Source organism: Scyliorhinus canicula, chromosome 1, assembly GCF_902713615.1.
Source record: "Scyliorhinus canicula chromosome 1, sScyCan1.1, whole genome shotgun sequence".
Taxonomy (NCBI): domain Eukaryota; kingdom Metazoa; phylum Chordata; class Chondrichthyes; order Carcharhiniformes; family Scyliorhinidae; genus Scyliorhinus; species Scyliorhinus canicula.
In genome coordinates, this window is record NC_052146.1 from 209,950,920 (window position 1) to 209,976,544 (window position 25,625).

General features: G+C 45.2%; 2 protein-coding genes across 6 annotated transcripts in view; one reads left to right on the forward strand and one right to left on the reverse strand.

Annotated features, from left to right (window-relative positions):
- Positions 1-20,013, reverse strand: part of esf1 (ESF1, nucleolar pre-rRNA processing protein, homolog (S. cerevisiae)) — an 86,830-nt gene extending 66,817 nt beyond the window's left edge. Inside the window, exons 1-5 of one of the 2 annotated variants that reach the window (XM_038806881.1) lie at positions 19,892-20,013; positions 17,881-18,109; positions 16,816-17,566; positions 11,726-12,030; positions 11,445-11,558 (exon numbers count right to left, since the gene is read on the reverse strand). In XM_038806881.1, coding sequence (XP_038662809.1) covers positions 11,445-11,558; positions 11,726-12,030; positions 16,816-17,539 — 1,143 coding nt within the window. In that variant the 5' untranslated portion in view covers positions 17,540-17,566; positions 17,881-18,109; positions 19,892-20,013. Of the gene's footprint in view, positions 1-11,444; positions 11,559-11,725; positions 12,031-16,815; positions 17,567-17,880; positions 18,110-19,837 lie in introns of both variants that reach the window. The other variant, XM_038806879.1, reaches the window with a different exon arrangement.
- A 61-nt stretch (positions 20,014-20,074) lies between these two features.
- Positions 20,075-25,625, forward strand: part of ndufaf5 (NADH:ubiquinone oxidoreductase complex assembly factor 5) — a 36,893-nt gene continuing 31,342 nt past the window's right edge. For 2 of the 4 annotated variants that reach the window (XM_038806946.1, XM_038806937.1), the window contains exons 1-3: positions 20,075-20,443; positions 25,250-25,290; positions 25,466-25,529. In XM_038806946.1, the coding sequence (XP_038662874.1) occupies positions 20,180-20,443; positions 25,250-25,290; positions 25,466-25,529 (369 nt within the window). In that variant the 5' untranslated portion in view covers positions 20,075-20,179. Of the gene's footprint in view, positions 20,444-25,223; positions 25,291-25,465; positions 25,530-25,625 lie in introns of all 4 variants that reach the window. The other 2 variants (XM_038806956.1, XM_038806967.1) reach the window with 2 other exon arrangements.

The following is a 25,625-nucleotide window of genomic DNA, read 5'->3' on the forward strand; positions in this document are numbered from 1 at the left end:
ACCCAGAGTCCTCAACCATTCCTCATATGACAAGCCCTTCATTCCAAGGATCATTCTTGTGAACCTCCTCTGGACCCTTTCCAATCAGCACCTATAATTTCCATTTTTAAAAAATGTATATATGCTTAGCACTAGTATTATTTCAAAACACAACTCCAACCATCTTGATCATCAAAATAATCTTGATCTAGGGCGGCATGGCGGAGCAGCGGTTAGCACTGCTGCTTCCCATTCCCAGGTCACTGTCCGTGTGGAGTTTGCACATTCTCCTCATGTGTGCGTGGGTCTCACACCAATCCAAAAAGATGTGCAGGGTAGATGGATTGGTCACACTAAATTGCCCCTTAATTTGAAAAAATAATTGGGTTCTAAATTTATAAAAAAAGAAAAAAAATACAAAACAACCATAATCTGCTCTCTAAATCGTCGATCTGTGAATCTGGAGGTGATGTGAGTGACTGTCTTTGACTCAAGGCAGCATTTGACCGAGTATGGTATCAGATGACCATGGAAGTCAATGGAAATCGGGGTACAACACCCCACAGGTTATAGTCATACCTGACATAAAGGAGGATGGTTGTGGTGACTATAGATCAGGGGTGGGCAAACTACGGCCCGACAAAGGTTTTTATGCGGCCCGCCAATGAGGTGCCCGGAATCATAACCGGCATTTTTGAAAAGCCGCCGGGGAAAAGCCGCTGAAGTAAATGCGCTTATTCAATATGCCGGTTATGATTCCGGGCACCTCATTGACGGGCCGCATAAAAACGCGCCTAGTGGGGTGGATGAGTGGGGCTGTCTCATTGGTTGGTTTAGTTGGGTGTGCGACCAATAGGAGTCCAGGTTACAAACAATAAGCCTTATTGCACGCAATACTTGCACCAGAGTTTTGTGCAACATGACCTTATGGCTCCAAAACTAAATTCCTCTATTAATAAAAGCTAACACACCATTCGGCTTCTTAACAACCTTCTCAACCTGGGTGGCAACTTTCAGGGATCTATGTACATGGACACCGAGATCTCTCTGCTCATCCACACTACCAAGAGTCTTACCATTAGCCCAGTACTCTGTCTTCCTGTTATTCCTTCCAAAATGAATCACCTCACACTTTTCTGCATTAAACTCCATTTGCCACCTGTCAAACCAGTTCTGCAGCTTATCTATGTCCCTCTGTAACATCCTTCTGCACTGTCCACAACTCCACCGACTTTAGTGTCATCTGCAAATTTACTCACCCATCCTTCTACGCCCTCCTCCAGGTCATTTATAAAAATGACAAACAGCAGTGGTCCCAAAACAGATCCTTGTGGTATACCACTAGTAACTGGACTCCAGTCTGAACATTTCCCATCAACCACCACCCTTTGTCTTCTTCCAGCTAGCCAATTTTTGATCCACCCTGAATCCCATGCCTCCGTATTTTCTGCAATAGCCTACCGTGGGGAATCTTATCAAATGCTTTACTGAAATCCATATACACCACATCAACTGCTTTACCCTCATCCACCTGTTTGGTCACCTTCTCAAATAACTCAATAAGGTTTGTGAGGCACGACCTACCCTTCACAAAACCATGTTGACTATCTCTAATCAAATTATTCCTTTCCAGATGATTATACATCCTATCTCTTATAAACCTTTCCAAGGTTGCCCACAACAGAAGTAAGGTTCACTGGTCTATAGTTACCGGGGTTGTCTCTACTCCCTTTCTTGAACAAGGGGACAACATTTGCTATCCTCCAGTCTTCTGGCACTATACCTGTAGACAAAGATGACTTAAAGATCAAAGCCAAAGGCTCAGCAATCTCCTCCCTAGTTTCCCAGAGAATCCTAGGATAAATCCCATCCGGCCCAGGGTACTTATCTATTTTAACACTTTCCAGAATCGCTAACACCTTCTCCTTATGAACCTCAAGCCCTTCTAGTCTAGTAGCCTGTATCTCAGTATTCTCCTTGTCAACATTGTCTTTTTCCTGTGTGAATACTGACGAAAAATACTCATTTAGCATCTCTCCTATCTCCTCTACTCCACGCACAAGTTCCCACTACTGTCCTTGACTGGCCCTACTCTTAACCTAGTCATTCTTTTATTCCTGACATATCTGTAGAAAGCTTTAGGGTTATCCTTGATCCTACCTGCCAAAGACTTCTCATGTCCCCTGCTGGCTCTTCTTAGCTCTCTCTTTAGATCCTTCCTGGCTAACTTGTAATTCTCAAGCGCCCTAACTGAACCTTCACGTCTCATCATTACATAAGCCTCCTTCTTCCTCTTGACAAGTGTTTCAACTGCTTTAGTAAACTATGGTTCCCTCCTCGACCACTTCCTCCCTGCCTGACAGGTACATACTTATCAAGGACACGCAGTAGCTGTTCCTTGAACATGCTCCACATTTCCATTGTGCCCATCCCCTGCAGTTTTCCTCTCCATCCGATGGATCCTTGGTCTTGCCTCATCGCAAGCCATCATTGGCTTTTCCCCCAGATATAACTCTTGCCTTGCAGTATATACCTATCCCTTTCCATCACTAAAGTAAACGTAATCGAATTGTGGTCACTATCACCAAAGTGCTCACCCACCTCCAAATCTAACACCTGTCCTGGTTCATTACCCAGTACCAAATCCAATATGGCCTTGTCTCTCGTTGGTCTATCTACATACTGTGTCAGGAAACCCTCCTGCACACATTGGACAAAAATGGACCCATCTAAAGTACTCGAACTATCGTGTTTCCAGTCAATATTTGGAAAGTTAAAGTCCCCCATAACAACTACCCTGTTACTTTCGCTCCTATCCAGAATCATCTTTTCAATCCTTTCCTCTACATCTCTGGAGCTTTTCGGAGGCCTGTAGAAAACCCCTAACAGGGTGACCTCTCCTTTCCTGTTTCTAACCACAGCCCATACTACCTCAGTAGACGAGTCCTCATCAAACGTCCTTTCTGCCACCGTAATACTGTCCTTGACTAACAATGCCACCCCTCCCCCTCTCTTACCACCTTCCCTGAGCTTACTGAAATATCTAAACCCCGGCACCTGCAACAACCATTCCTCTCCCTGCTCTATCCATGTCTCCGAAATGGCCACAACATCGAAGTCCCAGGTACCAACCCATGCCGCAAGTTCACCAATCTTATTCCGGATGCTCCTGGCATTGAAGTAGACGCACTTTAAACCACCTTCCTTCCTGCCGGTACACTCCTGCAACTTTGAAACCTTACTCATGCAGTGAAACCTATCCACATGCAGTAAGACCTGATCAACATTCAGACTTGGGCTGATAAGTGGCAATTAACAGTCACGCCATCCAAGTGCCAGGCAATGGCCATTTCCAACAAGAGAGGATCTAACCATCTCCAATGTAGTAGGTAAGGCAGATTAACTTAGGGCTTGGATTAGTACCTGGGAGTATGATGTTATTGCTATTACTGAGACTTGGTTGTGGGAAGGGCATGATTGGCAACTAAATATCCCAGGATATCGATGCTTCAGGCGGGATGGAGAGGGAGGTAAAAGGGGTGGAGGAGCTGCATTACTGGTCAGAGAGGATATCACAGCTGTGCTGAAGGAGGGCACTTTGGATGACTCGAGCAGTGAGGCGATATGGGCAGAGCTCAGAATTAGGAAGGGTGCGGTAACAATGTTGGGGCTGTACTACAGACCTCCCAACAGCGACTATGAGATAGAGGTACAAATATGTAAATTGATTATGGGAAGATGTAGGAGCAACAAGATGGTGGTGATAGGAGATTTTAATTTTCCCAACATTGACTGGGATACACTTAGCGTCAGAGGTCTAGATGGAGCAGAATTTGTAAGGAGCATCCAGGAGGGTTTTCTAGAGCAGTATGCAAGTAGTCCAACTTGGGAAGGGGCCATACTGGACCTGGTGTTGGGGAATGAGCCCGGCCAGGTGGTTGAAGTTTCAGTCGGGGATTACTGTGGGAATAGTGATCACAATTCCGTAAGTTTTAGAATACTCATGGACAAAAACCAGAGTGATCCTAAAGAAAGAGTGCTAAATTGGGGGAAGGCCAACTATACCAAAATTCGGCACGAGCTGGGGAATGTAGATTGGGAGCAGCTGTTTGAAGGTAAATCCACATTTGATATGTGGGAAGCTTTTAAAGAGAGGTTGATTAGAGTGCAGGACAGACATGTCCCTTGGAAAATGAGGGATAGAAATGGCAAGATTAGGGAACCATGGATGACAGGTGAAATTGTGAGACTAGCTAAGAGGAAGAAGGAAGCATACATAAGGTCTAGGCGACTGAAGACAGACGAAGCTTTGGAAGAATATCGGGAATGTAGGACCAATCTGAAACAAGGAATCAAGAGGGGTGAAAAGGGTTATAAAATATCTTTAGCAAACAGGGTTAAGGAAAATCCCAAAGCCTTTTATTCATATATAAGGAGCAAGAGGGTAACTAGAGAAAGGGTTGGCCCAGTCAAGGACAAAGGAGGAAAGTTATGAGTCAGAGAAAATAGGTGAGATTCTTAACGAGTGCTTTGCATCAGTATTCACCGAGGAGAGGGACATGACGGATGTTGAGGTTAGGGATAGATGTTTGATTACTCTAGGTCAAGTCAACACAAGGAGGGAGGATGTGTTGGGTATTCTAAAAGGCATTAAGGTGGACAAGTCCCCAGGTTACTGAGGGAAGTGAGAGAGGAAATAGCTGGGGCCTTAACATATATCTTTGCAGCATCCTTGAACACAGGTGAGGTACCGGAGGACTGGAGAATTGCTAGTGTTGTCTCCTTGTTTAAGAAGGGTAGCAGGGATAATCCATAGATCGGTGAGCCTGATGTCAGTGGTAGGGAAGCTGCTGGAGAAGATACTGAGGGATAGGATCTATTCCCATTTGGAAGAAAATGGGCTTATCAGTGATAGGCAACATGGTTTTATGCAGGGAAGGTCATGTCTTACCAACTTTATAGAATTCTTTGAGGACGTGACAAAGTTGATTGATGAGGGAAGGGCTGTAGATGTCATATACATGGACTTCAGTAAGGCATTTGATAAAGTTTCCCATGGCAGGTTGATGGAAAAAGTGAAGTTGCATGGGGTCCAGGGTGTACTAGCTAGATGGATAAAGAACTGGCTGGGAAACAGGAGACAGAGAGTAGTAGTGGAAGGGAGTTTCTCAAAATGGAGAACTGTGACCAGTGGTGTTCCACAGGGATCCGTGCTGGGACCACTGTTGTTTGTGATATACATAAATGATCTGGAGGAAGGTATAGGTGGTCTGATTAGCAAGTTTGCAGATGACACTAAGATTGGTGGAGTAGCAGATAGTGAAGGGGACTGTCAGAGAATACAGCAGAATATAGATAGATTGGAGAGTTGGGCGGAGAAATGGCAGATGGAGTTCAATCCGGGCAAATGCGAGGTGATGCATTTTGGAAGATCCAATTCAAGAGTGAACTAAACGGTAAATGAAAAAGCCCTGGGGAAAATTGATGTACAGAGAAATCTGGATGTTCAGGTCCATTGTACCCTGAAAGTTGCTGTGCAGTTCGATAGAGTGGTCAAGAAGGCATACGGAATGCTTTCCTTCATCGGAAGGGGTATTGAGTACAAGAGTTGGCAGGTCATGTTGTTTCAGCTTGGTAGATGTAATTAATGGGAGGAGCTAGAGTACCAGGCATTTTGCAAAAAAGCAGGCAGTGCAGTTGGGAGCTGGAAACTATGAAGGCAGTTTCTGAAGACTTCAGCTAGAGATTCTGCATTGCTTTGACAGGGTTATGGCTCTTTCTTTAAAGCCGTTTCAAACGGTCTCTCTTGTTCAAAGTAGAATATTCAAGACAACTCTGGACAGCAAGTATTCCTGAGTGTTAACTGTATTTAAAAGTGGATTGAGATCGGAGATGGTTCTGTTGTTTGAGTGGAAGTAAAGATAGCAGTTAAGGGTGATTGCGTCACTGTATTGATTAGCATTGTGGAAGGGGTATGGTGAGCTATATTCTTGCGTGATGTTAAAGATATTTCAATACTGTGTTATTAATAAAGTTTGGTTTAATATGCCATATACCTATTTTGTGTGCTCCTGGAGCAAGGTATCCTTTCAGTCTTACAAAATGTTAATAAAATATTGGGCATTCTGTCCAGTATCCCAGCCACTGTTGGGGTCTGACCCAGGATGGTAATACCCGACTCCCCAAAGCCTGTTCACAATCTACAAGGCACAAGTCAGGACTGTGATGGAATAATCTCCCCATGCATGGATGAGTGTAGCTCCAACAACACTCAAGAAGCTCAACACCATCCAGGACAAAGCAGCCTGCTTGATTGACACCCTATCCACCAGTTTATATGTTCACTCCCTCACCACATACAGTGGCAGCAGTGTGTACGATTCATAAGATGCATTGCAGCAACTCACCAAACCCCCTTCTCCAGCACCTTCCAAACCCACAAGCTCCCCGACCTAGAAGGACAAGGGAGACAGATGGATGGGAACACCACCACCTGCAATTTCCAATCCAAGCCACACGTCATTGTGACACACAAATATATCTCCGTTCCATCACTGTCGCTCGGTCAAAAATCTGGAAATCCCATCCTAACAGCATGGTGGGTGTACCTACACTTCAAGGACTGCTGTGGTTCAAGGCAGCAGCTCACCACCACGTTCTCAGGACAGGCAAAAAAATTTGGCCGAGCCGAAGATACCCACATTCCGAGAAAGAATAAAAGAAAATCTTGAAAATAAGATCATTCCGTGTGGAGAAACTAGAAAATAATATTGTGGCACTTTAAAGATCGTAGCATCCAAATGTTAATTAGTACTATACACAAGACAAATTCACATGCTGGCTTATGCTGCCATCCCACAATTATCCAGAGGGAGGAGACTGTTGAGTTATTGTGGATATCTGACAATATAGAGGAACTTCCAAGTGTTTGAGAACTTTGCTGGAGATCCACTGCTGCCCATGCACTAGTGACACCAAGTTAAATACTTTCATGAATTTTCTCCCAGTTATTGCTGAATGAAAATGCTATGGTGACACTCCAAATCCGTGCTTTATGGCCAAGGCATTTGAGAACACATGCCAGCTATGTCAGCCCAGTGCTCCACACTGTCTACTCTTGTCTCTTGTTCCTATTCTTTCTAATATTGTGACTCGTACTTAATTTGATCGCAAAATTAACCACATACAGCTGTCAACATTTATGGATCTTTCTCTCCCCATGCCCAACTTCTTAAACACCCTGAATTCTGTTCCCCGCATCGTGTGATGTTCCCCAAGGTTAAAGATCTGCTTTCCATGCCTCTGACCACAGTGCTCCAATTTATTGAGGAGATTGGAAAGAACACTGAACTTATGCAGAGAATGGTACATTTAAGGAAATCCTAAATTCTACCATCACCCAATGTAACCATATCAATATGCAAGCACCTTTTCATTGTCAATAAAAATCATTTAACTTGCAAGTACAAGCAGTTTAACATTAACTTTTTGTTAAAGTTGCTTTAAATTAAACACTGGGAAGACTGAAGCCAGTGTTTGCGGTATCCTGTCCAAACATCTTTCCCTTAGCTACCAACTCTGCCTCTCCCAGCAACAGTTTGAGATTATGTCAGTCTGTTTGGAACCTTGGTGCCATATTTGATCATTAGTTTCTCACCTCATAGCCATGCCATTACTGGGGCTGCCTATTTCCAACTCCAACATCCTGTTTCCCCCTAATCCACCCTGTGCCCACTTACCTATCATAGGTTCCAGTCAGGCCACTTCTTGATTTTAAAATTCTCAACTCGGTTTTCAAATCCCTCCATGGCTTCACCTTTCCCTATCTATGTGACCTCATCCTGCACCACAATCCTCAAAATATCTGCACTCCTTTAATTCTGGTCTCTTCGACATCTGAGATTTTAATCGCTCCACCATTGGTGGATGTGCCTTTGTTTGCCTGGGCCCTGACCTCTGGAATCCCCTCCATAAACATCTGCACCTCGCTTTGTTCTTTTAAGACACTCCTGAAAACCTTTGACCGAGCTTTTGCACATCTGACCTCAAAACTCCTAATGTGGCTCAGCGTCAGAATTTGTTTCAGTGTTAAAAGTAAAGTCACGGTGACTTCCAGTGGCTGCCATGGAGTGAGTGGTCGCACATTTGGTGACTCCCATTCAAGGCAGGTTTTTTCGTTTTTCCTGCCCGAAGGGCAAAGTATTTGAGGGCAAATGTTACAGGAGTGCCAGGGGAATGTAATAAACCTCTGGTGTGGCTGGTGCATGGATCAGCAGACGAGGAGTTGTACGAGAAACAAACTGCTGTAGGAGCAGAAGAGTTTTCGTGGTGCAGGAAGGCAAGAAGGTTATGCTGTCTGCCCAGTGGTCGATGTAGCAGTTTGGGCAGCAGAGGAAAAAGACCCTGGAAGACCTAGATAAGGTGCTGGAAACAAGAGGTCTGGGATCGAGCCATTTGAACAGGAGCTGGAGTCCCAGGGCCTGGCGATCCAGAAGATGGAGGAAGGGGTGGTGGAGCACAAGGAGCAGTTGGCTTCATTGGTGGCTGAAGGGAGTGATGTGGGAGAACCATAAAAAGCTGAGGGAGAAGGTGGAAGACTTGGAGAATTGCTCCAGATAGCAAAACCAAAGGATTGTCAGGCTGCCAGGCAGCATGGTGGCGCAATGGGTTAACACTGCTGCCTCACGGCACCGAGGTCCCAGGTTCGATCCCGGCTCTGGGTCATTGTCCGTGTGGAGTTTGCATATTCTCCCAGTGTTTGCATAGGTTTCACCCCACAACCCAAAGATGTGCAGGCTAGGTGGATGGGCCATGCTAAATTGCCCCTTAATTGGAAAAAATGAATTGGGTATAAATTTATTAAAATAAGATTGTCAGGATGCCTTGAAGGCATTGAAGGTGTGGAGGCCCCAGTGTACGTGGCAAGGATGCTGGAGAAATTGATGGGGATGGGGACCTTTGATCAGCCCCTGGAGGTGGACCGGGCACAAAAAGCCAACTCCCTCCCCCATACCTTCATCGTTGCAAACCCCCAATTCACTCGCATTAACTAGCCTGCCAGCTAGCATGGTGGCCCCTACCCAGGCTTTCGACCATCCTACCTCCCTCCAACCCCCCCCCCCCCCCCCCCCCCCCCCCACCCCGCCTCCGCCACAAACAACCCGTCTATCTCTCAAGAGTGACCGGGCACACAGGGTGCTGAGGAGGATGCCACAGGCAGGCGAGCCGCCGAGGGAGATGATGGTGTGGTTGCACCGCTTTCTGGACAAGAAGATCCTTTGATGGGTGAGGCAGACCAGGAAATGTACCTGGGAAGGGAACGAGCTGCGGGTGTACCAGGACTTGGGTGCGGGGCTGGCCAAGAGGGGTTTAACTGGATCAAGGCTGCCCTCTTTAAAAAGGGGGTGACGTTTGGTGTACTGTACCCAGCCTGCCTGTGAGTTACTTTCTAGAAGCGAGAGTGGTAATTCGACACACCAGAGAAGGCAATGGAAGGTGAGGGACAATGAACTGGGAAGAGCGTGAACTTTGGAGGAGATTTTGGGTGTTCTTTAAAGTGTTTGGTGGTGGTTTTTTAGGGCAGGCAGACCAACAATGGTGAGTATGCCTTTTGTTACTCTTGAGAGATAGATGGGTTGTTTGCGGCGGAGGCGGGGTGGGGGGGGGGGATTGGAGGGAGGTAGGATGGTCAAAAGCCTGGGTAAGGGCCACCATGCTAGCTGGCAGGCTAGTTAACGCGAGTGAATTGGGGGTTTGCAACGATGAAGGTATGGGGGAGGGAGTTGGCTTTTTGTTTGAGGGTGTGGGGGGTTGCTGACGTGAATGTGGTTGGTGTGGCACAGTTTGAAAGAGATTGATGGTGGCGGACTTCTGAGAGTGGGCCTGGAGGGGCTTGCGGGGTCAAAAAGGGGCATGGCTGATCGGCTGGAGAAGGGGGTGGGAAGCCCCCTCGACCAGGCTGGTCACGTGGAATATGAGAGGGTTGATTGGGCTGGTTAAACGGCCGCGTGTGTTCACGCATTTGAGGATATTAAAGGCGGACGTGGTCTTTTTGCAAGAGATGCACCTGAAAAAAGGCTGAGAACGGGATGGGTGGGGCAGGTGATGAAGGCAAGGGGGATGGTGGCGTTGGGGGATATGTGATGGTGAGTGGAAAGTTGGAGGGGATGCTGTAAACCTCCATGCCCCGAATTGGAATGATGTGGATTTTATGAGGCAGGTACTAGGGAAGATTCCTGACTTGGACTTGCATCAGGTGATTATGGGGGGGGGGAGGAAGAGAGAGAGAGAGAGAGAGAGAGAGAGAGAGAGAGAGAGAGAGAGAGAGAGAGAGAGAGAGAGAGAGAGAGAGAGAGAGAGAGAGAGTGAAGAGGAGCCCTGGTGGGGGATATTAACCCCAAATTGGGGGGGGGGGGATGAGCTGGGAGTGAAGGTGGGGCCGAGATGCGGGCAGACGCCTTGCGGAAGGTGAATGCGTCCTCGTTATGTGTGAGGCTAAGCCTCATCCAGTTCAAAGTGGTACATCGGATGAAAATGACACTGGCGAGGATGAGTAGGTTCTTTGGGGGGGGCTACAGGATAGATATGGGTAGTGCACAGCACCGCGAATCACGTCCACACATTCTGGCTGTGTCCAAGTTTGAAGGGTTTCTGGCAGGGGTTCTCAGACGTGATGTCCGAGGTACTGGGTGTGGGGGTGGTCCCGAGTCCAGGGGTGGCAAAACTTTGGGTGTTGGAAGACCTGAGAGTCTGGGGGGGGGGGGGGGGGGGGGGGGGGGGGGGGGGGGAGGCTGATGTTTTGGCCTTTACTTCCCTGATAGTCCGGGAGGCGGATCTTGCTCGGGTGACGGGACTCGAAGCCGCCGAAAGCGGGCGTGAGCTACCTGGCGAAATCCCTGAGGTTGGAAAAGGTTGGGTTCACCCAGAGGTGGAAGCTGTTTATTGATTTCTTTAAGAAGGTTTGAGAGATCAGCAAGAGGGTGGGGTATATGTGAGAAGGAGAAGGTGTTGGTTGTTTTTTTGAGTTGTTTGGTTGCTCTTCTGGTTTTGTTTGTTTATATGAAAGTGCCTTGGATAAAAATATTTAAACAAGTCACCATAGTCCTGGATGACCATATGCTGTATTCCCCGTGAGGGGGAGAGCTGACTGGTGGTGATTTAACCGAGGATCACCACACCTCAGGCAAGGGACAAGGTAGAGAAGGCGGGGTCTTCGCAAATAACCTCAAGCAGTACAGGAATTGAATCCGCGCTGTTGGCTTCGCTCCACATCACGAACTAGCTGTGCAGCCAATTGAGCTGAACTGCATCCCCTAACGGTCCCTTGAAGCACATCGGGATATTTTATTAGATTAAAGGCCCTGTATATAAACTTACGTTGTTCTTGGAGTTATACCACAATGTTGTGGATGTGCTGGGGGTTAGAAAAGCAAGGGAAAATAATGGGAAAGTTTTAGAACGCTCACCTTCACAGACAACACAGCACCTCCTTGGGGAATGAAAGAATTAAATAATACCAACAGGTCGTTTGCTTTTATTTTATCCCAGTCTATGTTGCAAACTGCTAATCGTCGAGTAATCTATCAAGTAAAACAAGACAAGACAAATGTTATGGAAATCGTGCAAAAACTCCCCCACTTTTCAAATTGAAAATTAATGATCCAATAATTAGACATTCTCTTAAAATCTCTATTATTTATTTACAACCTATGTGTTCAAATGAAAAAAAAATCAATCGCGGATGTACCGTTTCTCCACGCGGCGCATCCTTAGCCAGCTCTCCCCAGTCATGTTTAATTTCTGGATCCTTTGATGGCAGATCCTCAAAATAATCATCATCATCAGAGCTTGTTTCAATATTTCCTTTCCCTCTGGCTAGGTCTGGCCCACTGTCGCTGTCAGTGTCCTCCTCGGATAATTCCTCATTATCTTCACTTTCTCCTGTTTCTTCATATTCCTCCTCCTGGCTCTGGCCATCTGACCCTGAAGACTCTTTGTCAAACCAGCTGCTTTCGTCCCCATCACTATTGTCTTGAGGGGTGTCACTGCTTTCTGAAACACGAAAAAAAAATCACGTGAGTATTTAATGATGAGCATTTTTGCTTTTTCTTTTTAAAAAAATGTGAAAGGAAGCACTCTGCACAATGATAGAAAAAGCTGGAAGCACTCAGCTGGTGAGTCAGAAAAAAAAGAGTCAATGCTTCTGATTTGTACCCTTCAGTAGAACTTTGGTCAAAGTTACTTGCCCAAAACGTTCCACAGATGGGATTGGGAAATCATGTCTTTTTCAGCTCCTCTTTCTTTCAGAATTCCAGCATTTGCAATATTTTTGCCATTTATTTACATTGGTTAGGTCCTTATCCTCTTTACTGGAAATTGGAAATGGTGGGAGTTTTCCTTCGAGAAGGTTGAGAAGAGGGGTCTGGACAGAGTAGAATAGGGGAACTGTTCCCATCAGTGGAAGGAACGAGAGGGAATAGATTTAAGATAATTGGCAAAAGGAGCACTGGAGACAAGAGGAGAAACTATTTCATGTAGCGAGTGGTTCGGGTCTGGAATGCGCTGCCCAAGAGTGTGGTGGAAGTAGGTTCGATCGAGTCGTTTCAAGAGGAAATTGAATTATCTGAAAATGAAGAATATGCAGGGTTACATGGAGAAGGCGGGAGAATGGCACAGGGTGCATTGCTCAATTCAAGGGCTGGCACAGACACAATAGGTCGAATAGCCTCCTTCAGTGCTGTGCCAATTGTGTGATTCTGTGAAAACTATCTGACAAAAAAGGTTACAATTTTCAAAATAGAGCAGCTGAGAGAGAGTTCAGTTTGCACTCTTCAGTTCTGATTTAATCCCTGGCATTTACTGATGAAGTGGGTTGTGAATTTTTATGAACATAAGAAACAATTTTCCATTGTGCAATCAGATGGCCGCAAAGGAGTTAAGCATTTTGCCGACTGATAGAACATGGGAAGGAGTGTATTGTAGCAATCGTCATAAAATCATTCCAGCACAGAAATCCGCCATTCAGCCCAAAGGGCTGGTTTAGCTCAGTGAGCTAGATAGCTGGTTTGTGATGCAGAACAAGGCCAGCAGCAAGGGTTTAATTCTCGTACCAGCTTACCTGAACAGGCGCCGCTAGGGGCTTTTCACAGTAACTTCATACTTGTGACAATAAAAAGTTTATTATCAAGTCCATGCTGGCCTCTCTATAGACCAATCCAGTCAGTCTCAGAAATGGGACCAGTTGTTCTGGTTCCATCAACCAGTTCCATCAACGATTTGGACTCAGAAATGAGAGAATAGTGTAGAAATATGCAGATGATACCAAATTGAAAGGTGAGGGTGGAGTGGGCAGATGGGGTATCTAATAATGGGGAGGACTGCACAGAGATAGGAACATATGAACTTTGCAGATGGGCTGATCAACAGCAAATTAAGTAGAATAAAATGAAGAGTTAGGTGGTTCATTTTGCAAGATAGAATAAGGATGTTTTTATTCTTTGGAAGATAGGAATTTCAGTGGGATAAAGGAGCAGAGAGATCGGGCGATACCAATATGTAAAACATCAAAAGTAGCAACAAAAGTTGTCACAGAAAATGCAAACAAAGTTCGAGCGGAACATTCGTGTCCCAAAGTAGAGGTTGTGTTGTTGAACTACATGGGATTGTGGAGTGTGTTTCTGATCTCTAAAATACGAAGTATTTAAATCTTGGAGAAATACCAGAAAGAAATTGACACAAATATTACCCAGAATTGTGGAAGTAAAGATAGAGGAGAATGTCACATTTTCCATCGGGATAGAGAAGACTAAAAGGTAACTCTGCAGAGTTGTCCCAGATAGCGAGGGTTTCAATGGGATGGATGTAGACAAACTGTTTCTACTTGAGGAACAGTCTATGACAAGAAAGAGTAAATATGTGGTGACTACTAAAGATCAACGGAGTTGGCTGAAAGACCTGTTTCCGTGCTGATTTTCGGAGGTAATTTTATATGGAACCAGATTCTTTAGTCTCGGTGCTATATTTAATCTAGAGATGAGTTTCTGACCACACTTGTGTCATCGCCACGTATTTCCACCTTTGTGACATCACCTGACTTCGCATCACTTGCCCAAATCTGTTGCCAAAACCCTCATCCACATCTTTGTTACCTCCAGATGTAATGTTCCAACACACTCCTGGCCAGCTTCCTCCATCTACCCTCCGTAAATTTTAGTTCATCCAAAACTCTGCTCCGTCCTTAACTGCTACCAAGTCCCATTCATCCATCATCCGTCTGTTGACTGACCGACATTGGCTTCTGGTCTAACAATGCCTCAATTTTATAATTCTCGTCTTTCTTTACGAACCATTCCATGTCCTCACCCCTCAATATTTCTGTAATATTTCCAGCCCTACAATCCTTCAAGATATCTGGTTTCTTGCTCATCCACCAGTGGTTGCCACATCAGCTGTTTGCCCCAAAGCTCTGGAATGTCCTTAACTTACTAATTCTTACTAACTGTTTGCGCTTTTAGTATGTTCCTTCAGATCAACCCCTTTGCCCACTCTTTTGTGGCCTTGTAACATGTCTATGAAGCATTTTGGGCTGTTTTATTACTTTAAAGATGCTACACAAATGCAAGTTGTTGTTACAACTGAACAACCTGCTCTTCTTTAAATAGGGTCCCGCGAGCTCTCTCATTTATATTATTTAACGGGATGTGGGCATCACTGGAAAAGCCTCTATTTCTATTGCTCATCCCTTATTGCCCTGAGAAAATAGTGGTACACTTGCCTTCTTGAACTGCTGCAGTTCATGTGGTTTAGGTGTGTCCACAGTGCCATCAGGGAGTTCCAGGATTTGACCCAGTGACAGTGAAGGAACGGCAATATAGTTTCAAATCAGGATGGTGAATGGCTTGGAGGGGACCTTGCAGGTGGTGGTATTCCCATGTATCTGCTGCCCTTGTCATTCTAGGTAGAAGAATCATAGAATTTACAGTGCCGGAGGAGGCCACTCGGCCCATCGAGTTTGCACCAGCCCTTGGAAAGAGCACCCTACCCAAGCCCATACCTCCATCCTATCCCCGTAGCCCCACCTAACCATTTTTGGACACTAAGGGCAATTTAGCACAGCCAATCTACCTAACCTGCACATCTTTGGACTGTGGGAGGAAACCGGAGCACCCGGAGGAAACCCACGCAAACACGGAAAGAACATGCAGACTCCGCACAGACAGTGACCCAAGCCGGGAATCGAACCTGGGACCCTGGAGGTGTGAAGCAACTGTGTTAACCACTGTGCTACCATTGCAGGTTGGAAGGTGCTGTTGAAGGAAACATGGTGAGTTCCTGCAGTGCACATCATGGGTGATACACATTACTGTGTGTGTCAGTGGTTAGCATTGCTGCCTCACAACGCCAATGACCTGGGTTCAATTCTGGCCTTGGTGACGATGTGGAGTTTGTACATTCTCCCCTTGCATGCCTAGGTTTCCTTCAGCAGCTCAGGTTTCCTCCCACAGTCCAAAGATGTGCAGGTTAGGTGGATTGGTCTTGCTAAAATTGCCCGAGTGTCCAGAGATATGCAGATTAGGTGGGGTTACAGGGATAGGGTAGGGGAGTGGGCCTAGGTAGGGTGCTCTTTCAGAGTGAGTGCAGACTCAATGGGCTAAATGGCCTCCTTCTACACTGTACGGATTCTATGGATACTGCTACTTTGCATGGTGGTGGATGGGGTGCCAATCAAGCAGGCTGCTTTGTCCTGGATGGTGTTCCCCAGTGCTTAAGTTAGAATTGTTCAGCTTCAATCTTATGTCTATATGAGCTAGATAAACATCTAATATGAAAGAGGGTACCTCCAATAAAGCGGCAGTCCCTTAATACTGCACTGGGTTGGTAGGCTAGAATATAACCTCCGTAAGGTAGTGGGACACAAACCTTCTGACTCACAGCTATGAATGCGACCAACGCTAATGAGATAAAACTCGATCATGCCTGAAACAAAACCATTTAATTCAAAGCTGTTGGGAGAAAATATGAAGGTAATTGTTGTCAATAGTGAACCCAAGGAAACTAATCACAAACAGAATTTAAGTTTCAAACTCAAAGCAAAAAGGCAGTCGACCACTTCTTACACAGGTTAGAAAGGACATACAGGCCTTGGAGGGAGTGCCGTGTAGTTGTACCAAAATTATACCTGGACTCCAAGGGCTAAATTACGATGAGATTAAATAGAAACTAGGGTTGTATTTCCTGGAATTCAGAATGTTTAGAGTTGATTGGATCAAAGTTCTCAAGACATTCAGGGGAGCAGAGAGAATGGAGCGAACCTATCTCCGCTGGCTTGAAAGTCTAGAACTAGAGGACAGAGTCTAAAATTAGAAGCCAGACCTTTCTGGAGTGAAATTAAGAAATACTTCTTCATACAAAAGGTAGAAATCTGGAACTCTCTTCCGCAAACAATCACTGTTGTGCAATCAATTATTAATTTGGAATCTCAAAGATCTTTGTTAACCAATGTTAAGGGATATGGGGCAAAGTCAGGATTGCGGAATTAAGTTGCAGATCAGCCATGTTCTGACTTGCTGCTGAAACAGGTTCGAGGGGATGTGGCCTCCTCCTGTACCTACGTTCAAAAATAGCCAGTTCAATAGCTGAAGAAAATGTTTGTCAACAGCATGCAAGTCACACACTAGGACCAGGTGTTAAATGAAAAATGTAAACAAACAAATGAAATGTACTGATACATGTAGCACTACATGATGCTTGACAGATGGAATTTTTGCAGGAGGCCGGTCCCGAGCCCATTGAGAGGAATAGAAGTGAAAAAGGATAAAATGCAGGATTGTTACATACCTAATTCAAGTTCATCCTCTGAAGTATTCAGAACTTTCAAACTTTGTCCTTGAATCCTTACATCTAATTGTTTTGCTTCATCTTGATTTCTGTTGATATTTTTCTTCATTTGTTTGCTCTGAGTGGAAATGGATTTATTCCACTTTGCAGGAGGGGGCTCTATTTCTTCATCACTGCTTTCAGAACTATGATCTTTTAATGCGCTCATCTCACTGGCTCTCCTTTTAAGCTCTTCCTTTTTAACTGGAGTCTTGCTGGAGGCTTCGGCAAGATTGTCCATCAACTCTTCAGTTTGCAATTCTTTCCCTGTCCCTCGTCTTGCCGCCCTGCCCACCTCAGATTTTAAAAATGCCTCTTGCTTTTTCTTCTTTTTGATGAGTGATCTGCCTTTTGCGTCTACGTCAGGACCACCTTTTCCTTTCTGTTTTAGTTTTCTTCCCATCCCTTTCCTTTCCTCTCTTGTGCTTTCATTTTCACCCAGGTCAGAGTCCTCAGAGTCCAAATCATAAAATCGCTTCAGGTCCTCGGTGGTGCTGTGGTTGATTGGTCTTCCTCTCTTATCCACTGTGTAATTCAGTTTGAACTTCTTGTCGTGGAACATGCCCTGAAATCTTTTATCAATCTTGATCTTGCGTTCTTTATTGGGCATTTCCCAGAACCTGGGGTCCTTCATTACCTGACTGAAGCGTCCATCATTCAGGATTTCCTGTGATCTCGTTGCCATTTTTTGCCAAATCCTTTGCCAAAAGAACTGTAATAAAAAAAAACGTTTTAAACGTGGAGCAATCAAGAATCCCAGAAGGACCAGTGTTGGAATACATAAACTTAAAGTGAAGTTATTATGTTGTGCTTTAGGGGCAGCAATTTTCTGAGTTACATTTCATAAAATGATCTTGAGGAATAGACAGTTTCTTCAATCCTTATAGGTATTGCAACTGTGGACAGACAACCAACTATCAAGTCTTTGCCAATTCAGTTCCTTGATCTAAAACTTACAAATTGTGTGCAACAGGTATATTATTTACAAATGAGTAACCTCTCCATGTTTGTAATGCGCCATATTACCTTGGAACTTGCCTCACGTGGAATCACTGGTGCAAAATTGCCCTCCTACCAATCAGTCCATGGCTTGGTAGATTGGAAGACCTACTGCCGAGGTCCAGTTTGTAATGTTTCAATGTTCAAGATTGCTAGCAGCAGCTTTGAGCTTGTCAGTGATATTTACAGGAAGCGCTGTAAAAATATTCGCAAAACGGGGTCTCGTTGATGAAGGCCTTGCTGTTTTTTTACTGATCTATGAGGGGGAAAGAATAGACAACAACTGTCCATCAATACAAACACAAAAACAGAAAGGGACCTGTCGTCAATAGTTGCTCTGAAAACCAGTTGCCAAAGTTGGAAATCTTAAACAGAAAATGCTGGAAATACTCAGCAGGTCACGTGCAGAGAGAGAAACACACCGTTTCAGTTCTGATAAAAGATCATTAGCCTGAAATGTTGTTTCTATTTCTTTCTCCACCAATGTTGCATGTCCTGCTGAAAGTTTGTTAACATTTTCTGCATTTATTAATTATTTGTACTGTTAACCATTGGCTGTCATTGAAGCTGGGACAACATTTGATGCTTTCTCGGTCAATGAATAAACAATCCATAGTTAATAATAACAGTAAGGGCAGCATGTGGTGCAGTGGTTAGCACTGGGTCTGCTGTACGGAGGACCCTGGTTCGAATCCCGGCCCTGAGTCACTATCTGTGTGCAGTTTGCACGTTTTCCCCTGTCTGCATGGGTTTCACCCCCACAACCCAAAGATGTGCAGGTTAGGTAGATTGGCCATGCTAAATTGCCCCTTAATTGGAAAATAAATAATTGGATACTCTAAATTTATTTTGAAAAATAATAATGGTAACAATCTTTATTGTCATAAGTAGGCTTACATTAACACTGCAATGAAGTTACTGTGAAAAGCCCCAAGTCGCCACATCCCGGTGATTGTTTGGGTACAAAGAGGGAGAATTCAGAATATCTGTCGGGACTTATGGGAGGAGCACCTGGAGGAAACCCACGCAAACACAGGGAGAATGTGCAGACTCCGCACAGTGACCCAAGCCGGGAATCAAACCTGGGACCCTGGCGCTGTGAAGCTACAGGGCTACCCACTGTGCTATCGCGCAGCATAAATGGTATGATTTGTGTTCTCAAGTCATAGGCTATTTGGTTTACATTCACTGTAGCTCAGTCCTACGACATGTTTCTGGTCTCTGCCCCTGCCTTCTTCATTTGCTTAAAATCTCCTCACCAATACCTTTCTTACTCTGGACCACACTACTGGCCAGCCTTTCATCTTCCCCACTCCATAAACCTGAGGTCATAGAATCATACAGAAAACATTTATTTACAAGTACTGTGCTCACTGAGCTACATCGGTCCCAAACACAATTTCAAACTTCTCAACCTGGAAGTTTTAAATAAATCTCTCCACATCTCTGTGATCCCCTCCAGCCAGCCCGACTACCCTGAGCCTCTTGAGCACCCTGATTTTAAATGCTTCAACGTTGGCAGTAGGATTCACTCCTTATATTAATTACTTATTGTCACAAGTAGGCTTCAATTAAGTTGCTGTGAAAAGCCCCTGTTCGGGGATGCCAGTACAGGAATTGACCCCACACTGCTGGCCTTGTTCTACATTACAAGCCAGCTATTTAGCCCACTGTGCTAAAAATGATGGCCTCTTCCACTAAATTTTTGGGGCTCATTTGCCCAATTAATCTGGAACTACTCTTGCTGAGCTTCATCTTCTGCGGGTTGAGGTAGTTAGCATTTATTTAGTTACCTACATGGCTGGATTACAGCTAACCATATTAGTGGAGTCACATACTGTAGAGCAAGGCAAGAACGGCAGATTTCCTTCCCTAACGCGCGCGTTTGTTTTTGCTGGGCATTAAAGCTAATCAATTACATTCCACTACCAACTGCAAGATTTGAACCCGTGTCCCTGAGCACACCACCAACCGGCGACATTACCGTTAGGCCAGGGCACAGGGTTGACAACTAATGTCCGAGCTCCCAACAATCTACCTGAGATCCGCGTGCAGCCCTCCGTCACATCCAGCGTGACCCTTCACCTCCGCGGCGTGATCGCGCTCAGGACGCATTTTAGGCGGAGGCCGTGCTGCATCACCCAGCACCTCCCACCCACCTTTACCCCATTCAGCTGCAGTGGTGCGGCTGTCCCTGACCAGCGCGTGCGCTGTGGCAACCCCGTGACTTCCAGTCAGCAACGAACCTCTGTGGAGTCCATATCCGGTTTAGAGCTCCTGCTCGAGGGGAAAGGGCTTCAACCTCTTCATTGCGAACCCAGAGAGGATGAGCGGAATTCCCTGCCGGCTCCGCTACTTAGCAGGGCTGCGTGGGGGACGGCTTCATCTGCACCTGCCCCTCAACCTCACCCGTTCTCTGGGCTCCAGGCCACCTCCCGGCTCGGGGAGCACCGCCACCCTCAGGCGGCGGCCTTGCTCGTCGAGAGCAGGGAGCGCCATGAACATATTTGACAGAAAGATGAAAAGGCGGCAGAAAAACTGGGCGTCTTCCATCCCCGGGAGTGAGCGATATGATTATCTGAAAGAGGAGGTGGGTGAGGAAATTACAAGTTGATAATTCAGCACCTTTACACTAGTGTGCAGATATTAAATAACAATGTTTTTCCTTGTTGGTTAAATTCAACTATGACTGAAACATCTATTTGTATTCAGCCCCTCACTTGCTCCTGCCATTCATAGGGATCAGGGCTGTTTTTATCTTGACTCCTTTTTATTCATTTGCTGGATGTGGGTGTTATTGGCATATTGGCCATCCCTAATTTTTAAAATTAATTTGTGGGATGTGGGCATTGCTGGCTGGGTCAGACTCTTTTGCCCATCCCTAACTGCCCTCCATTTCAGAGGGCATTTGAGAGTCAACCACGTTGCTATGGATCTGGACTTGAAATGAAAATGAAAAATTGTAGGCCATACCAGGTAAAGACAGCAGATTTTCTTCCCCAAAGGACATAATGAAACTGGTGGGTTTTACAGTGATGTAATGTCATGATCATCACTAGATTTTTATTTTGTACCTGTTCAATTGAATTTAAATTCCCCAGCTGCCATGGTGGGATTCAAACTTGTTTCTCTGGATCATTAATTCCGAACTCTGGATGACGTGATCAGTAACATAGCCATATTGCCACCTCAGTTCCATTATCTTTAGTTTATTCACACTCTGGAAACTAGACCTTCTCCAAAATATTACTGCTGCAGCAAGCCCAGATGCTGATCACTTCTGCCCGTGCAAACCTATGTTGGCACCCAGACAACAAACATCCCATTTAATATACAGTAAATCTTCACTTAAATTCACATTGTCTTTCTGAAAATCATGACTTTAGGTGAAACAACATTAAGTGAATCACTATTTCCCATTAAAACCAATGCAAAAGCTGTAATTAAGTTCTGTAAGACCAACTTTCTACTTACAGTACATCTTATTGCCGCTCCTGTTTCCTGAACCTTTGGCTTACCTGCCCTCTGATTCTCCTGGTTGCTCTGGACCCTTCCTCTCCCTGATCCTCTGACTCAAAGAAGCCCCCGCTCCCTGACCCTCTGAAGCGCACCCTCTGCTGCTCCCTGTCCCGCCCAGCTCCCTGACCTTCCTGCTCCTTGATGCTCCTGTTTCCTGACCTGCCGACTCGCAGCCTCTCTGCTCCCTGACTCACCCTCTCGATAATCTTGGCTCGAGCTGAACCTCCCGTTCCCTGACGCTCATGCTTGCTGCTCTCCTCTCTTGATCCTGCGTTCCTATTCAAGTTCTGATCCAAAGCCAGACTTCTGGGTTGTGAAAATTTGTGTTCTGACTGTGCAGGTCCCATTCACCGATTCCCTCTCCTGGACCCTTGCTGTGAGTGAGGGCTCTGGAGCTGAACAATGAGAGGCAGGAGGAGCAGCTTGGACAGTCAGTTAAAAAAATAACGATCGTAACATCCCGAGTTGGGCACTTCTGCATTCACCCAAGCTTTGGATTGGAGTGGCTCTGGATCTTGAATGGCAACGCAGGTTCATGAGAAGAACAGCGAGTGGGAGAGTTAGGGAACAACAGAGACCAATTTGAAGATGATGCTGATCGGGTCACGTGGCACTAAGTGGGCAACAATGTCAAAATGAGTCTCGTGATGTTAAACAAAATTACATGTTACATTAACTGACAAACGTTAGATCCAAACAACACAAAATGGGGTCTTGCTGCACTCATTCTCCTGTTTTTCAGGCTAACTTTTCATGACCTTGCTTCTCCCTAATTCTTTAACCTCAGTGAAAGAGCTGCCTGCCTCAAGCTCTCTGTTTCTGTCCTGTAGTTCATTTTTCACACCACTATGTACAGTCCTGCCTTCAGCCACACACTCAAATTTGGATTATTCCCTTTAAGATCCTTCTCTGGCAAGTTTTTGGTTATTTCTCCTAAGACTGCTTCTTTTATCTCGGTATCCATTTTCCCAATGACATCTCTATAAAATGCTCTTGGGAGCTTTTCTGATTTAAAAGTCAAGTATAAAATGTAAACTGTTACTCTGTCTCAAGAAAAACAGCAAAATATGAGTTTTAGGCCAGAAATCTGGAATAATAGAAGTTTGTTTTTATTTATGTGATATTGTACATCAAAATACTTCATTTTTTATTTATTTTGAACAGAAAATGTATTCTTTTTATTTATCTTAATGCAAACGTTGTTTTCTCCCAGCTATTCCAGTGCATTCCTGACTATCCTTCCCACTCTACCCTCTGCATACGAGAGGTCATCCAAAATTGCTGCTTGTGTTCTTCCACCAAATTTCACCCACCGATCACCCTTGTGCTCACTGACCTACATTGAGCAGTGCCTCGGTTTGAAATTCTCATCCCTGTTTTCAAATCCCTCCATGGCCTTGCCCCTTCCTATGGTTGTAATCTACTCCAGCCGCAAACCCCTTGTGATCTCTGCGTCTCTCTCATTCTGGCCTCTTTTGAGCATCCCCGATTTTTCTTTTTCTAAAACATTTTATTGAGGTATTGTTTACCCGTTGAATAAAGGCCCGTGGACTAAAGATGGAGAGGCACTGCAAAACAAACAAGAATCTAGGGAGGACCATCATTTTCACTGCCTGTACTCTCCCAGCCAGTGATAGCGGGAGCATGTCCCACCTTCGGAAGTCTTCCTTCATATGGTCCACCAGTCAGGCCAAATTTAGCTTATGGGAACCGTTCCCATTCCCATGCCACCTGGATGCCTAAATACCAAAAGCTTCCCCCTACCACTCTAAACGGCAACTCCCCCAGTCGCCTCTCCTGCCCCCTTGCCTGGATCGCAAACATCTTATTTTTGCCCATGTTCAATTTATAACCCAAAAACCGGCCAAATTCCCCCCGAATCCTCATAATTTCTCCCATCCCTTCTAATGGGTCGGAAATATATAGGAGCAGGTCATCTGTGTATAGCGAGACTCTGTGTTCCACCCTCACCCCCACCGAACCAGCCCCTTCCTGCCCCTTGAGGCTCTCAGCGCAATTGCCAGCGGCTCTATGGCCAGCGTGAACAGCAGTGGGGAGAGGGGGCATCCCTGCCTCGTTCCCCGGTGCAGCCTAAAATAGCCCAATGTCCACCTGTTCATCCGCACACTCGTCACAGGCGCCTGATACAGCAGCCTAACCCAGTTGATGAAGCCCCGTCCAAACCCAAACCACCTCCCACATGTAGGTCCATTCCACCCAGTCAAAGGCCTTCCCTGCGTCCATTGTGACCACTACCTCTACATCACTAACATTGGCCGCCAACTGCCTGCCCTTAACAAATCTCGGCTCGTCCTCCCCAATCGCATCCTGAACGCAGTCTTCTATCCTTGAGGACAAGATTTTGGCCAACAGTTTGGCGTCAACAGTTAGTAAGGAGGTCGGTCTGTAGGACTCTCATAGCCCCCAACCCTTCTACCAACCCGTTGTCCACCTTCAGGAACTCCAGCCCTCCCAGAAATTGCCTCATTCCTTCCGGCCCCGCTGGGGGTTCCGACTCATATAGCCTGCCATAAAACTCCTTGAGCACCCCCAATTTTAATCACTTCACCAATGGCAGCTCCACCTTTAACTGTCTGGCAACAAACTCCGGCTGAACCTCTCTGCCTCTCTCACCCCCTTTAAGATTCTCCATCCAGCTCACCTCTTTGACCAAATTTTGATCTTCTCTCTGAAAATATCTCCTTCTGTGGCTCAGAGTCAAACTTTGCCTCAATGCTGCTGGGAGGCACCTTGGGATATTTTATGTTAAAGGAGCTATATAAATACAAGTTGTTGTTTTGCTTTTGGATACCCTTGGGATATTCTCTTGAAGATATATGACTGTAGTTTTGGAGCTGTGCTGTTTATAATTTAAAATATCTTCCAGGATTACGATCATTATAATTGTTTCTGGATTTTCTGACTGCTTTATGTGAAAATACGGCAGTGTTTTCCTTAAAGGCTTCTGACCAGAGTTCCCGTATCGACTAAGGTTGTTCATGGAGGCCCTGTCTTCTTAAACTTAACCCTTGCCTGACGTTTGATAATACTCAGGTTAAATCACCAGCAATCAGCTCTCCTCCTCAAAGGGGAAAGCAGCCTTTGGTCACCTGGGACTCTGGCGACAATTTTATCCCATATGAGGTTGAGCAAGACATGCATATTCACTTCCAGTTTGCTCAGTTTCTGAGTTCAGTTATCTAGCCTGGGAGTTCTACGGTGGATTTGTTTGCTTGAACAAGTTTCTTGAACAGTGCTCTGTGTGATCCTAATAGGGGGACGGCAGACTAAAATCATTTATATAATATATTCAGTTTGTTCTCTCAGGATTTGAATAACTAAAAATCAGGTTTTTGCAATGGTACTCAACTGAGTTATTCCCCAAACTTTTGAGTGTTTGTCAAGGCACTTCACGTTACTATCTGCTCTGCACTGGAACCACTGCTTAGAGCCACGAAAAACTAGGAGCAGAAGCAGACCATTCAGCCCCTTGAGCCTACTCTGGAATATCTGATGTGGCCATTGCACTTTCCTGCCTGTCTCACTTTCCTGCCTGTCCCACACTCTTGGAACAGGCAGAAAATATCTAATGGGAAGGCCATCTCTCAAAGTTTCTGATTTGTGCATCACTAAAGGAAACTTAAGTTGTATATTGATTTGGGGAGGGTCCTTGACTCTTCCCAGTTGAGAATATCGTTGGCGATTCTCTGAACCAAACCGCGAGAACAGGAACAGGACGTTTAGCCCCTCAATCCCTCTTCTAATTCGGTTAGATCATGGCGGACCAATTGTAAAGCAAATTGTTTCTTTATATCTAAGCTGCAGTTTTAAGATATCTTTACATCCTCTAGATCACAATCATTTTGCAATTGTGCAGGTTGGAAGCAGAATTGTGGACCGTGTTTTTGATATTGTGAGGTAAGTTTAAAACTGTTATATTATCCCTTATATTGTCACTAGTTCAATATTTCCTGTAAGTACAGTGTGCCAAACTTTATAATCTTTCTTTCTATATTCTTGTTAAAATGGTAGTATTATGCAAAAACGTGCATGGCATTGTATCTACATGTGATTTAATCTTTTTTTGCTTTAGAACCTTTCCTGTTGCATTGGACATTGGGTGTGGAAAAGGCCATATAGCTGAACATCTAAACAAGGTAACACTGGCAAAACCATTAAAAAAACTGTTCATTCACATTTTGGGCCTGGTTTTAAATCATCATCTTCAGTTCTCTGGCTGAAGGGAGGTCCAG